This window comes from Gobius niger, assembly GCF_951799975.1.
Source record: "Gobius niger genome assembly, chromosome: 3".
NCBI classification, from domain to species: domain Eukaryota; kingdom Metazoa; phylum Chordata; class Actinopteri; order Gobiiformes; family Gobiidae; genus Gobius; species Gobius niger.
In genome coordinates, this window is record NC_136854.1 from 10,560,542 (window position 1) to 10,575,024 (window position 14,483).

At 44.9% G+C, this 14,483-nt stretch overlaps 1 protein-coding gene across 1 annotated transcript in view; it reads left to right on the top strand.

Moving 5' to 3' along the window:
• foxk1 (forkhead box K1) overlaps window positions 1-12,794 on the top strand; it is a 30,931-nt gene extending 18,137 nt beyond the window's left edge. Inside the window, exons 3-9 of the mRNA XM_079552630.1 lie at window positions 1,326-1,524; window positions 4,613-4,759; window positions 5,981-6,174; window positions 8,982-9,154; window positions 10,288-10,479; window positions 10,680-10,880; window positions 11,807-12,794. Coding sequence (XP_079408756.1) covers window positions 1,326-1,524; window positions 4,613-4,759; window positions 5,981-6,174; window positions 8,982-9,154; window positions 10,288-10,479; window positions 10,680-10,880; window positions 11,807-12,024 — 1,324 coding nt within the window. The 3' untranslated portion in view covers window positions 12,025-12,794. The remainder of the gene's footprint in view (window positions 1-1,325; window positions 1,525-4,612; window positions 4,760-5,980; window positions 6,175-8,981; window positions 9,155-10,287; window positions 10,480-10,679; window positions 10,881-11,806) is intronic.
• The last annotated feature ends 1,689 nt before the right edge of the window (window positions 12,795-14,483 follow it).

Genomic DNA, 14,483 nt, shown 5'->3' on the forward strand with positions numbered 1-14,483 from the left:
ATGAGATCAATTCAACTTCTTTAAAAACTGATACAGATATATAAAAAATAATGAATTGATCCATGTATATTTTTGACTCAAAATAATACATTATTTTATTAATCTTAAAGAAAAATGAAAAATCTAAAGTATGGCACATTTTGCATCATAACTGATACTATTTAGCTCTGAAGAAGGAACTAGGTTAGGTGTACTTGTACGTATGTTTGTATTTTACTTGTGACCTATTGATGATTTATCCTTTATGTTAAAGGGACTATACAAACATCAAGGCCAAAACTTTAGCCAGGACCTGACCACCTGCTTTTGTTACTTTGAATGGGCTGATACAGATGAGATATTGTGTGAAAAAAAGGTGATAAAATGATACTACATTATGTCGTATCATTGCCCCATATGTGACTGCGAGGTTACTTTGTTACTTAAAGCCACACTGCGTAACATTCACCCAATAAATAAAATTGAAATACAAGCATTTATTTCATGGCAAATATTTTCCTCATGGAAAAATACCTAAAAAATGTACAAACAAACATGAGCCTTTGCTGTGAGCTTCTCAAGTCTCCTAAAGACATGACTGTATGTTTACCGGGAGTGGGTACGTCTCCAGCCCGTCGCCATGGAGATGTTGACCAAAGGCAGCAGAATTTGAGATTTAAACAGGTTAGGTTCTCATCCATTCTGTGATTAACCACCGCAAAAATAGCATTTTCTGTGTCGAGCTGGCCAATGGGAGCATGTTTTGTGTTGATGGCAACAGTATAGTCCAAAATGTTACGCAGTGTCCCTTTAAAGTGACTATACAGAGTTTAAAAATGTTAAAATGAAGTATTTGCCTCCCCCTACATGTTCCAGCCATGTCCTAATGTGTAGAATGAGCCCAGACCTGTTCACCACAACTGCCTCTAAAATCCTGTCACTCAAAAAGGTGTTAATTGGGGTCCGAATTGCCGTCGTGCATTAATATAGAAGGTGCAGTTACACGTATGACCTGAGGTGGCAGTAGTGAGTATAAAATGACTAACTTGCATCTAGCCCCTTTAAGCACAATAAGAGAAATGAACTAACAACTAACAAACCAAACCGGCTCTAAACATGGAATAAACCAGTCTTAACATGCACAAGTTAAATCTTAAATACTTTAACACTTAATTGGGTATCAATATGTGGACTGCAATCCTAATCCCGAGTTGTTTCTCTTGTTTCATTGTAATATTAATGAGTGTTTTTAATCATTTGTCAGCCATATTTTTCCTCTTCTTCAGTCAATGCGACACACACACACACACACTCTGCCACCTTTTAAACTCATTTCTCTTTGGCAGTGTCCCCAACTCGTGTCCCGCCAGCCCACGTGGAGCGGGGTCCTCGGGCTACCGCTACGGGCGCAACGTGACCTCCGACCTCCAGCTGGCCGCCGAGTACGCGGCGCAGGCGGTGTCGGAGCAGAGGCGGAGTCTGATGGAGCAGAGGAGCTCGGGCAGCGAGGGCAGAGGGGAGTCCGCCGGAGGGGACAGTCCCAAGGTGAACAACCAACGACTGGGACAATCCAGTTTTTTTTTTTTGTGTGTGATAAGTACCGTGACTGTGATTAGATTAGCTATTTATTTATGCACAATTCAGTACATGGGGAGAGCGGGGAGGGTCGGGCCACATACAGGTGAGACATTTCTGAACACTCTGCAGAACCATGTGTAGAGATCTCTAAATCATGTGGTCCCATGACCGGGGAGGGTTGGGACAGTCCAAAGGGGAGGATTGGGCCACTATTCTGAAGGGTAGACACTAGGGATGCGCGGGTTGGGCGTCACTGCGAGCCGCCCGCAGTTCGGGTTGGGTCGTGAAATTCTTATTTGATCGCAGGGCGGGTTGGGGCGGGTCAAAAAATGTCTGTGCGACTGTGTGTGACTTCGCGTTACCTCTGCTCTTTAATATCTAATTCCTAGCCTGATTTGTTGAGCTCTGAAGACAAAAAAAAAAAAAAACTAAACAAGATCCAAAATCTCCACTGAAAAAAATCTTAGTAACTAATATGCAAGCAAAATAATACAATACATATACACTGCGTTCCAAATTATTATGCAAATGACATTTTTCTCTGATTTTCTAAATTGTCAACTCAAATGAGAGTCAGCATAATTTTCAAGTCTTTACCTGGTAGACGATCATTTAAATGTGGTGGAAAAAATTTCCTAGTGATAACAGTATTTTTTTCAAAAATAAATATAGTAAAAACCTCAAAATCCACTGTTCCAAGTTATTATGCAACTCATCGTTTCAATACATTTTAAAGCTTGTAATTAACTGAAAATGGTCATTTGTTGTATTTGTAGCATTAGGAGGTCATATTTACTGAAATCAGAAGCTATTTCAATCAAAAAAATATTAACAGGTCAAGTTATATTTTACCATAGGAGCCCTTCTGTGATAGCAGCTTCAAAATTCTTAAATCCATTAAAATTGTGAGTTTTTGGACAGTTTCTGCTTGGATTTCTTTGCAGGATGTTAAAATAGCCTCCCAGAGCTGCTGTTTGGATGAAAACTGCCTCCCACCCTCATAGAAGTGTTGTTTGTTGAGGCTCCAAAGGTTCTCAATAGGGCTGAAGTCAGGAAAGGAGGGGGTCCACATCATGAGTTTCTCTCCTTTTATGCCCATAGCAGCCAGTGATGCAGAGGTGTTCTTTACAGTATGACATGGTGCGTTGTCATGCATGAAGAGGATTTTGTTAGGGAAAGCACGGCTCTTCATTTTGTAGCATAGAAGAAAGTGGTCAGTCAGGAACTCCACATATTTTTCAAAGGTCATTTTCACACCTTCAGGGAGCCTAAAAGGGCCTAATGGGGCCGACCAGCTCTCTCACCGTGATTCTGGCCCAAAACATGACTCCGCCCCCTCCTTACTGACGTCACAGCCTTGTTGGGACATTGTGGCCATTCACCAACCATTCACTACTCCTTTGAGTTGACCATCCAGGGTTACACGGCGCTCATCAGTGAACAAGACTGTTTGAAAATGAGTCCTCATGTATTTCTGAGCCACTGCAGCCGTTTCTGTTCATCAGCATTCAATTAACCGTTTAGGGGAGGCCCGGATAGAAGGTTTATGCACAACTGCAGCCTCTGGAGGGTCCTACACCTTGATGTTTGGGGGACTCCAGAGGCACCAGCAGCTTCAAATACCTGTCTGCTGCTTTGTAGCATCTATTCTCCTAATCTGATGTGTTTGTCTGGCAGAAACCGTCCATATTATGCCTTTATCTGCACAAAACGGAGTGTGCTCTGAATCATCCACAAATCTCTTATCTGTATGATGATTACACTTAATCTTTCATGAAATATCAAAGGTTTTCATACCTAGACCAAGGCATTCAACTATTTCACGCTTTTCATCAGCAGACAGACCCTTTTTCTTTACCATATTGCTTGAAAATGATGATCTGCATAATAAAGTGGAACACCCTTTTTCAGCAGTTTTTCCCTTAACTGGGCTTAACCCGACAACTACTCATCCCAGGTCTCTGAGATTAATGTCAGTGATTCATAGAGCCCCAAGACACGATACCATCCATGAGTTTCATTATTATTATTATTTTTTTACCTTTTTGACACAAAAATCAAATTTGCATAATAATTTGGAACGCAGTGTAAACCTGGGTCCGTTTATTTCTTAGATTTTCTTCCCTGAAAATATCTGCGATTTTGGCAATTTCTTGGTATAAAACGTCTTCTTACATGAAAACATAACATGACAGAAAACAACATTGATATCTGCGTTTATCCCCCCCCCTATTCAGCTGCAGTGTCTCACCTTCAAGTTTTAAACCAAATACCACCTGACATTTGTGTTATGATTGAAAAGTACATTAACACAACAAAATGTAGGTTTAACTTTAAGTGCTGTGTGACTCTCCTAGGAAAATAACATGTATAACAGGTAACAACCAGAAGCCCAGTGTAGCTTCACCTAAAGCTTAACAAAGCTTCTGATTTTATGAACTGCATCAATGCGAGACACGGCTTACTTATAGTCTTCTTCCTTAACATCGTATATTTACCTATATGAAGCGTATTATTTCAGGATGTTTGTCGCTAAGGCAGTGGCCTTTTTCCCACACATTCATTCACAAATATGTTTGGGATCCACGTGTAGCACAAAAGGCAACCAAGATGACCCCTTTATCCAAATATGGTTATTTCATGTCTGGGAGAGAGTCGCGGCTAAAAATGGAAGAAATATACACACAAAAGAAGTTTACAGATTGTTTTCACTCAAAAAGATCTAAGATATTTTTATAGCCACTATTCAAAAAAATAATTTAAAACCATACATTTAAACCTGGGTCACTCCAATAGTTTTTGCGATGAAAATATTGGCAATTTTTGTGTGTGTACATAACACTGTATGTCTTATTAAGTGCAGAAAATATCCAGCGTAATACATTTGCTTGGACTATTTTTTTGTGTGAGGAAAAAAGAACATCTTTTTCTGCCTCTTGTCCTTTTTAGGACTGAATGGTTGAGTTGCTTATGGCTAATATAACCAGTGTTTCTGATGTCTGTTTTGTCTGTTTTGTTTTGTTTTGTTTTGTTTTGTTTTGTTTTGTTGTCACAGGATGAGTCCAAGCCGCCTTACTCTTATGCACAACTCATCGTCCAGGCCATTTCCTCCGCTCCCGACAAACAGCTGACCCTGAGCGGCATCTACGCCCACATCACCAAGCATTACCCCTACTACCGCACTGCAGACAAGGGCTGGCAGGTATGAGGGTCAGGACCAGAGGGGTCAAACAGGTCTCAAAACAAGGTTGGAGTTTTGGACTTTGGACTTTTCTCTCCGTAAGTAGATGGAAGATCTTAGCAGTTCAGTTTATTTTTACGAGCTATAATGTCCTAATTTTGTGGGTAATTTTCCCGTAAGCTGCTGAACAGACCATGTTGGCAATTTACAATGTATTTTATATACAATTTTACCACAGAGGCTCGGGGGCATTTCTTCTAAAATATGTATCATATGCTTTTCACAAAGTGCTACTTATCAAATGTGGCATAAAGTCCGCGTGTGGGGACAGAGCAGACGTTCTGTGAGGACGGCTTTGCTCAAAGTCCACAATTGACAATTGGCAAAGCAGTGAGTCCTGAAGGTGGCGCTTTGAGAGGATGACACTTTATCTGTCGTAAACTCGGCGCCTCGTTAAATCAGGGTCCAGTTAGCGTTAGAGTAATGAGACTCCGACAGGGAATGAAAGAGGAGGAAGACCTGAGGTGAAGCTTGTGGGAATCTCATAATTCGATGTGATACGCGATACATGTGGCTCACGATAACGTCATCTCACGATACACCGATACTGCGATAATCGATGTATTGCACAAAAAAAACCTACTGCTTGAGGGACAATGTCTCCGAGCTGGCCTGGTGTCGCCTCGGGGTCCCCCCAGAACAGCTGGAGGAGGTATATGTGGATCAGGAAGTCTGGGCATTGGCTCGCATATTACAGAATACAAGTGAATATGGGCATTTACCTCATTCTCATGCTAATGCTGCTCGTGGCATCTGGGTCATCTAAAGCAGCCTAATAGAATAAAATAGCCACTGCTGGAGCTGTGAAGTGTTTGTGTTTTAGTTTATGAAATGCTGTAATGCACGAGTTCTGTTGATCAGTTTACTTTATGTGAGTTGTTTAATGCAAGAGCCGGTCTTACAGCCAAAGATATTTAGTGTAGGAAAGTCCTATAAATATAAATTTGTCTTAGATATTTTTGTGACTAAATCTTGCCTAAAATTGAACTAAAATAAAACACTGGATCTCACACTGGAGGAAGGGACCCATTCATTTCATGTTTCTGCGTGATGAGTCACATTTTAGATGCTTTTGTGTTTTTGTTCTGTTCTTGGGCATGACTGATTATATTTTCTTTATTCTAATAGAAAGTAAGCAGCACTGTTAGATTTTCTTACACGTCCTGTTTTTTGTCTCCACAGAACTCGATCCGCCACAACCTGTCGCTGAACCGATACTTCCTGAAGGTGGCGCGCTCCCAGGACGAGCCCGGGAAGGGCAGCTTCTGGCGGGTGGACTCGGCCTCGGAGAGCAAACTGGTGGAGCAGGCCTTCAGGAAGAGGCGGCAGAGAGGCGTGGCCTGCTTCAGGACCCCCTTCGGACCCCTGTCCTCCAGGTACGACCGAGCACTCTACTGCGCTAAGATGGTGGGACGAATGTGAGACATGAACGCTTTGAAGGTCCTGTAATCTTCTCTGAGCTTTACACCATGTTTTAGTGTTGAATTCAGCAACGTCCCAAGAGTTTATATTGGTCTTTACACGTTTCACTTTTGTCACGATTTTGATTCCCTACATTTAATGCACTTTTTTTTAATTCATTATTTTGCTGACAAGCAAAAAACCCTCAAAGCAAAATGATACTATCTCCTGTATTGTATCAAAATAGGTGCTAGTGCAAAATGCACCCTTCGAGATCGGATGAGGAGCTCAGTTACCCGGGAGGAGCTCGGAGTAGAGTTGCTGCTCCTTCACGTGGAAAGGAGCAGCTGAGGTGGCTAGGGCATCTGTTCCGGATGCCTCCTGGTCGCCTCCCGCAGGAGGTGTTCCAGGCATGTCCTAGTGGGACAAGGCCTCGTGGAAGGCCCAGGACACGGTGGTGGGACTATGTCTCCAAGCTGGCCTGGTGTCGCCTCGGGGTCCCCCCAGAACAGCTGGAGGAGGTGTGTGTGGATCGGGAAGTCTGGGATCTCTGCTGAGACTGCTGCCCCCGCGACCCGGCCCCGGCCCCGAATAAAGCGGAAGAAAATGGATGGATGGATGGATGGATGGATGGATGGATGGATGGATGGATGGATGGATGGATGGATATCGAAGTATTTGCGCATTGAATCGAAAATGACGTATCGTACAATTTGATATGACGAGAGTCGTTGCATTCCTGTTTTACGTACAAATCACATAAAATGTACCCAGTTTCTTACACATGAGTGAATCTCACCACACAAATGTAAGCTCGTGTCTTCTGCTTCTGCTTTGTTATATAGAACTGCTTTATATAAAAGTCTCATTTTAACTGAGGAAGAGTGGCCTACTGAGCAAAGCTGGGGACATACTACAGGAGTTTTATTCTGATATGGAGCCTCCCCTCCTCCTTATGTGTGGGTGTCAGTGCGATTGTGTAATGACTATCTGTTGGGTCGGAGCCTCCACGAATAGTAAGTTACAAACCTGTTTGATATTTACAATTTCAGTGATGCTACCATGGCAACAGCCAATCAGGAAGGTCACGCCCACATCCCCCCAGTGCCGGACTGGCCATTGGTGGACTGATGTACTTTTGAGCCAGTCAGCTCAGATGTGTGAAAGCAGTCACGAGGCGCATTTCCAACCACTTCAGTTTATGCTTCAGCAGCCCCGTCATATTTGGTTTTCCCAAACTTTATACATAATCCCCGCAGCCCTGTGCTCTTGGCCCTGTGCTCTCGGCCCTGTGCTCTCGGCCCTGTGCTCTCGGCCCTGTGCTCTCGGCCCCGCGCCCTCAGCCCTCTGCTCTCAGCCCTGCGCTCTCAGCCCTGTGCCCTCAGCCCTGCGCTCTCAGCCCTGTGCCCTCAGCCCTGCGCTCTCGGCCCTGTGCCCTCAGCCCTGCGCTCTCGGCCCTGTGCCCTCAGCCCTGTGCCCTCTGCTCTCAGCCCTGTGCCCTCTGCTCTCAGCCCTGTGCCCTCTGCTCTCAGCCCTGTGCCCTCTGCTCTCAGCCCTGTGCCCTCTGCTCTCAGCCCTGCGCTCTCAGCCCTGCGCTCTCAGCCCTGCGCTCTCAGCCCTGCGCTCTCAGCCCTGCGCTCTCAGCCCTCTGCTCTCGGCCCTGCGCTCTCGGCCCTGTGCCCTCAGCCCTGTGCCCTCTGCTCTCAGCCCTGCGCTCTCAGCCCTGTGCCCTCAGCCCTGTGCCCTCAGCCCTGTGCCCTGTGCTCTCGGCCCTGTGCTCTCGGCCCTGTGCCCTCAGCCCTGTGCCCTCACCCCTGTGCCCTCTGCTCTCGGCCCTGTGCCCTCAGCCCTGTGCCCTCAGCCCTGTGCCCTCTGCTCTCGGCCCTCTGCTCTCGGCCCTGTGCCCTCAGCCCTGTGCCCTCAGCCCTGTGCCCTCAGCCCTGCGCCCTGTGCCCTGCGCCCTGTGCCCTCAGCCCTGCGCCCTGTGCCCTCAGCCCTGCGCCCTGTGCCCTCAGCCCTGTGCTCTCTGCTCTCGGCCCTGTGCTCTCGGCCCTGTGCCCTCTGCTCTCGGCCCTGTGCTCTCGGCCCTGTGCCCTCTGCTCTCGGCCCTGTGCTCTCGGCCCTGTGCCCTCTGCTCTCGGCCCTGTGCCCTCAGCCCTGTGCCCTCTGCTCTCGGTCCTGTGCTCTCGGCCCTGTGCCCTCAGCCCTGTGCCCTCAGCCCTGTGCCCTCTGCTCTCGGCCCTGTGCCCTCAGCCCTGTGCCCTCAGCCCTGTGCCCTCAGCCCTGTGCCCTCAGCCCTGCGCCCTCTGCTCTCAGCCCTGTGCCCTAAGCTGCCCCCGCTCACCCCTCAGTTTGGGTGTCTCGCATGTGGTTTGACTTGTTTAGTCTGTGGGTTTCATACGAGGGAGAGATTATTGATTGTGGAAAAATGTCCTGATGTGTGTGGTCTGTGCAATTTTTATCACGCTATAAAATCGCAAAACAATTCAAAATCCTTTAGTGTGTCCCAGGATTATAGGAAGAAAGAGTTTTGTGAATGAAGTGAAGGACAAAAAGGTGGTGGGTGTGAAGCAAGGAGTTCTGCATCTGCAAACACTGAAAAAAACAAAACAAAACTGAGAATTAGCTTTGCAATTAAGTATAAATGTTGGAATCCTTCAAGATTAGTGGATATCAGAACTGCCATTTGAGCTCTGCGCGGTGTCGACCGGTGGGTTTTTGTTGAAAGTTAACAAGGTGCTGATTATAATGACAGTGTCTTGTATTCCTTTGCTGTGTACAGGAGTGCCCCTGCGTCTCCCACCCACCAGGGGCTGCTGTCTCCCCCGTCCAGCGGCCTGCAGACCCCAGAGTGTCTGAGCAGAGAGGGCTCCCCCATTCCCCACGACCATCACGAGCAGCTGGTCAACAAGCTGTCCTCCGTACCTGAGTACAGGTACTCCCAGAGCGCCCCAGGTCAGTGCACACGGAAACTGTCAAGGACCAGCAATACTTCTTTACTTGTTCTGTTTTAGGGCTGCACGATATTGAAGTGACTTGCGATATGCGATACGGCTGTGCAATATCGCGATAACGATATTATTGCGATATTTCACCAAACACAGTATGTTCCTTTTTTTTTTTTTTTTAGCAAATTGTGTCAAAAGAAGACTTAAAAAACACCTAATCAGGACCAAAAACAGGGTAGAATTTAACAAAGCTAGTAAATCGTCGTTTAGTAACACCAGGAAGTGAGTGAGTGGTTGGTGGTGGTCGGAGGGGCCAATGGCGCAGACTGGTTGCCTCGCTTCCGTCAGTCTACCCCAGGGCAGCTGTGGCTACAATAGTAGCTTACCACCACTGGGTATGGAGTGAATGAATAATGCAATGTAAAGCGTCTTTGAGTGTCCAGAAAAGCGCTATATAAAACCGATGCATTATTATTAGTATTATTATTATTATTTTTATTATCATTAAATGTTAAACTAAAACTGAACATTTACACATGACTTCAATGCAGGAGTTTGAGTTTGCAAAAAAAAATGGGTCGATCTCAGTCAAATGAAGGCTATGTTGATGTTGCGATATATTGTGGATTCTCGCGATACGGATATTGCATGAGCTAATATCGCGATACGATATTTTTCGCGATATATTGTGCAGCCCTATTCTGTTTCCAGAACCACAGCACCTTTACTAAATTACTATCAAGTAGTGTCAGACATCAAATACAGTTGCACAGGAGTGCCTCAGGGTTGTGTTATATCCCCAGTTTTGTTCACACTTTACTACACAAATGGTTTGCATGAACATGTAAAAGTAGCTCATGGGGTTGGAGGTTGATGACCATTGAGATACATATATTCGTAAGAGTCCAGTTGCAGAATCAGAATTGTTTTTATTGCCATGGGGATGAACAGGTTCACAACAAGGATTTTTTTTCTTTCAGTCAATCGTGCAACATGAAACATAAAACATATAACACATAACTTAGTTTTTTAAAAATTTATTTAAGATTACAACTAAGAGATAAGATTACAACTATGGTAGACAACTATTTGACATAGAACAATAGCGTGAGTGTTTGTGACTGTTCTTCTGTGGCGCAGGTTCCCCTGTGAGTAGCCACCCTGTGATCATGGCTGCCCCTCTTCACCACTCACACCTGCACTCTGGTCCGGGGAAAGGCCTGCCTCTGTTTCACGGAGCACCACAGTCCTCCATCACCATGCTGCGGGTAGCCTCTGCTGCCCCCAATGGCTACTCCTCCCCCCAAGGACTGGACAGCACTGAGCTAAGAGGTACACCCAGACTCCAGGATATCAGATTAAACACCTCAAAAATTGTATTTCTACATTTAATGTTCTAAAATACATTAGATTTCTGTGTTGTATTTTAAATTGATATGCTTTTTGTTTGTTTTTTGTATAAAATACTCTAATTATTATCCTCCTATTACCGTTTTGCAGCTTATGTGTTTATGTCCTTTGTTTTGTGTCAGAAGCCCAGCTGAGCAGGGAGCGGGTCATCCAGTCAGTGGACAGTGCAGTGCAGGGGCCCGAGCCCCGCAGCAGCCTGGGCCCTGAGGGACGCAGCCTGGGCCCTGGGCTCCACCACCTTCCTGTGCGGCCCCTCACTCACAACGGCAAGCACAGCAGCACTGTGGTAGCATCATCTGTAGCCAGCCTCAATAATGCCTCTGGTGAGACCTTTCAAATATTCACTGCAGCTACGACATCCTCCTTTTTCAGCACTATTATGGTGACTTTGGCCACAGAGCAGAACCCTGGTGTATCTAGTGGTGACCCCCAGGGCTCCATACTCACTCCAACCCTCTTTGCTATCTACATGCTTCCCAATGGCCAAACCATCAGCAAGCATGGAGTTCAGTTCCATTGCTTTGCTGATGACAAGAGCAGCTTGTCTAGTTGGCAAGATGTTGTGCTCACATGTGCGGGTGCTGAGCGTGGTGGCAGGTGCGTTAGAGCGGTGGGAATTAGCAGCAATGCGCGCCAGCTGTTCAGAGCGGCGTGAACGCAGCGTGAGTAGGCAAACACACACATTCAAGGAAAATGTATAGATCCTCCTCCTGAATTTGAGCAACATAACCACCTCTACTACATCATAAAAGACACAAGTGAAACGAAGACGCCGTCTGAAATAGGAGAAAATGTTTTAAAGGGGATTTTTATCATGACATGAGGCTGGACAGACAGGTACTACACACTCAAACCCACATGTATTGAAATAATATCCAGGAGAGAGAAAGTGGAAAGAGGCGAGATTTGCCTCAAGTGTCAGAGAAATGAAGGCTGGTAAAACTATTCCGCTGTCACCAAAGTACAAACAAAGACTCAGGAAACTGTTTTCATTCATATCTTAATGCTTAGCAGCAGTGCAGAGGATTTTTTTCCCGACAGAATCACGCAGCAGTGGCTCACATGTGAGCGTCTGATTACAGCCTTTCAAGCATCCAAATAGAAGCAACAGCTCGATCCGTGCGGTTGGGTGTGTAGGCAGGATAAGTTGATTGGACCCAGTATCATGCATCGTATTGAGATCTGTGTATCGGCCAACCCCGTTATCTCCTGCTGAACGCTGTCCTGACCGCCTCTCCTTCTGCCGCAGTGCTGACCAACCCTCTGCAGATGCTCGCGGCCCAGGCCTCCAGCTCCCCCCCAGTGGTGCTGAGCAGGGCGCCCCCTCCTGGAGACGAGCCGCACTCCAAGAGAGCCAAGATGGAGGACGTCTTCGGGAGCGAACCGCCCCCGCACTACGCGGCTGCCTCCGCCCAGCAACCGGTCATCGTCGCCATGGCGCCACAAAGCCACGAAACCAGGAAGTGAACCAGGAGGTACAGCCACCGGGACAGCGGCGTTTCTTCACCCCCCCCCCCCTAAATCTCAAACTGCTTTTTATACATGTGTGAGACTGCATACAACCACGCCCAAGGGAGTTTTTAAAATATGGCGACGCAAAATACAGCGCAATTGTTCAGCTTCACACGTTTTTATAAACGCGCTTTTACAAAACGTGATGCGTAATTGTTTATTGTTCGGGCGGTTGAATTTTTCCACCAAAGACTCCAGCTTTCACCCGGCTCAGTCTACGTTATATTCCACATACATTTATTTTCAGCAGTTGTCCCCAGGGCAGACATGTTTGTACTTTCAATGTTGAGTTGTGTTCACATGACGTCATAACTTTTGTCTACAGTTATAGACTGAGGTGAAGGATTCTACTGTCGAATTTTAAAATGCTTTCTGTAATTACTGGGCATATCCACATAAAAACAACAAGCGGCACAAAGTCCAACGTCTTCTCTGTCGGCACAAATGAGCTATCGTGTCATTATTTTCACTATAGTGGCTGAAAGCTGTAGCATTATTCACTAACACAGGATTGTATTCACTAGAATTTCATAAGATGAGCTAACATTTTTTTTTGTATAAAATTAAAACATAAGTATTGCATCACCTACAGTTTTAGCCAATTATTAGTTCTAGAAATAGATTGAATTATAGTCATGGATAATTAATCTGCACCATTTTGTGTCCAAAGAAAGAGGTCATTCACTCCCTGGGTATAAATACAGCCGGCATCTCTGGGAACGCCCACACATGATGGAGGTATTTTCTACCAAAGTAAAGATACAGGGGCACTGAGAGGAGCCCATAAAAACATAAAGAAATGACCATCCTAATGTTAGCTTGCATTCTAACGTTAGCTTGCTAGCTAATGGCTACCTTAGAGTCCTGTTTTTTCACTTCTCCTGGTATTTTATTCTTTTATTTTACAAATTAGATAACAGACATGGAGAAGGACAAGGTGGTTCGAAAGCCCATACATAACGGAGAATCCACATGTTAGCTTAATGCTATATGCTAACATGCTAGCTTCGAGTGCTAGTTTTCCCCTCCTGCTGGACAATCCGCTTCATTTTCTTTTGCAAGAATGAGACAAAGCCCCTTAGTATATAGCATTGCCGTCTGTATCTCTATACTGAATGCAAGGTTTTCCGCGGCAAATTAAAAGTCATTTAAGGAACTGTGCCAAAATTGTGGCCTCATGTCATTAAAGCAGTACTAAGTAACTCTTGCCCCTAGAGGCCATAAGCACAACTGCTGTTTCGATTTTTCTAACTTATTGTCTGTGAGAGTAAATACACTGACAGAAAAGGCGAAAGGAGAGAGGGATATTGTACATCCAATATTTTTTTTCACTCAAACTTGGCTATAAATACTGTTCAAAGTGACGCTAGCCCGCAGTTAGCTTTGCTCGTTAGCCTGCTAGCCTGTCGTTATTCTATTAGTGTGTATTGGTGGCTCCGGTCCGGTGGCAGTCAAGTTGCAAATTGTGGTTTTCTGTACAGAGACACCAGGGGGAGATGAAAGACCGCACAATAATCCCATTAACACTTGTATTACCCCCACAGGGACTACGGAAAGGATTTATTAAGATACTTAGTATTGCTTTAAAATTCAAACTGGCATTAAATCAAAATTTCTTTGGAAAATATAACATCGCTCAACATTTTTAATGTGCAAGTTTGTCAAAATGTTTAATTGCGATTCATTATATACCTGCTCAGATCAAGTGCAAATATTCTTGGGCGACACAAATTGACAGAAATATGGAAAAAGTAGTTCCGGAGACAAAAACATGCTCTTGTCGTCCGCTGACCTCTTTCTTTGGGCACCTGCACTTATTCACCAACGGAAGGCTCTTATTCATTTGCGCCTTTGAATTCAGGTGATGTCTTTTTGTTTCTTCTTCGTTTTAGACAGAGTTTTTGCTCTTTTGCAGAAAGAACAGAGAAGGAAATGTAAAACCACAGACACTGTAAGGATAGTGGACCAAAACCATGCCAACACTACGCCGTATTTAGAAGAATGTGAGCACAAAGTTATGTAGCAAGAGGGGCCAGGGCGATACAGTGCTATCACTAATAACATTTGCATTAATATCTTGATATATCGCGGTACCATTAGGATTACAATGTGATATGCGAGGTTTATCCAGAATAAATTGGAAAAAAAGGAAGCGTGAGTTGTGTTGATGCCAGTAAAAATCCTTAAAAGTCACCAAACTTATTGAAATATGTTAAATGTTATCATGAAAAAAATGTATCCCGATATATCTCAAACCATGTATTGTCCGGCCTAAGTGGCAAGTGATGCCGACAGTGCGATATGTAGCTCAAAAGTGGAAAAAACATTAGTTAAATATGTGAAAAGTCTTGTATTAGGCTTTTAGGTGATTTAAAATAACTTAAAACATATCCATTGAGTTAAAAGGTAGTCAG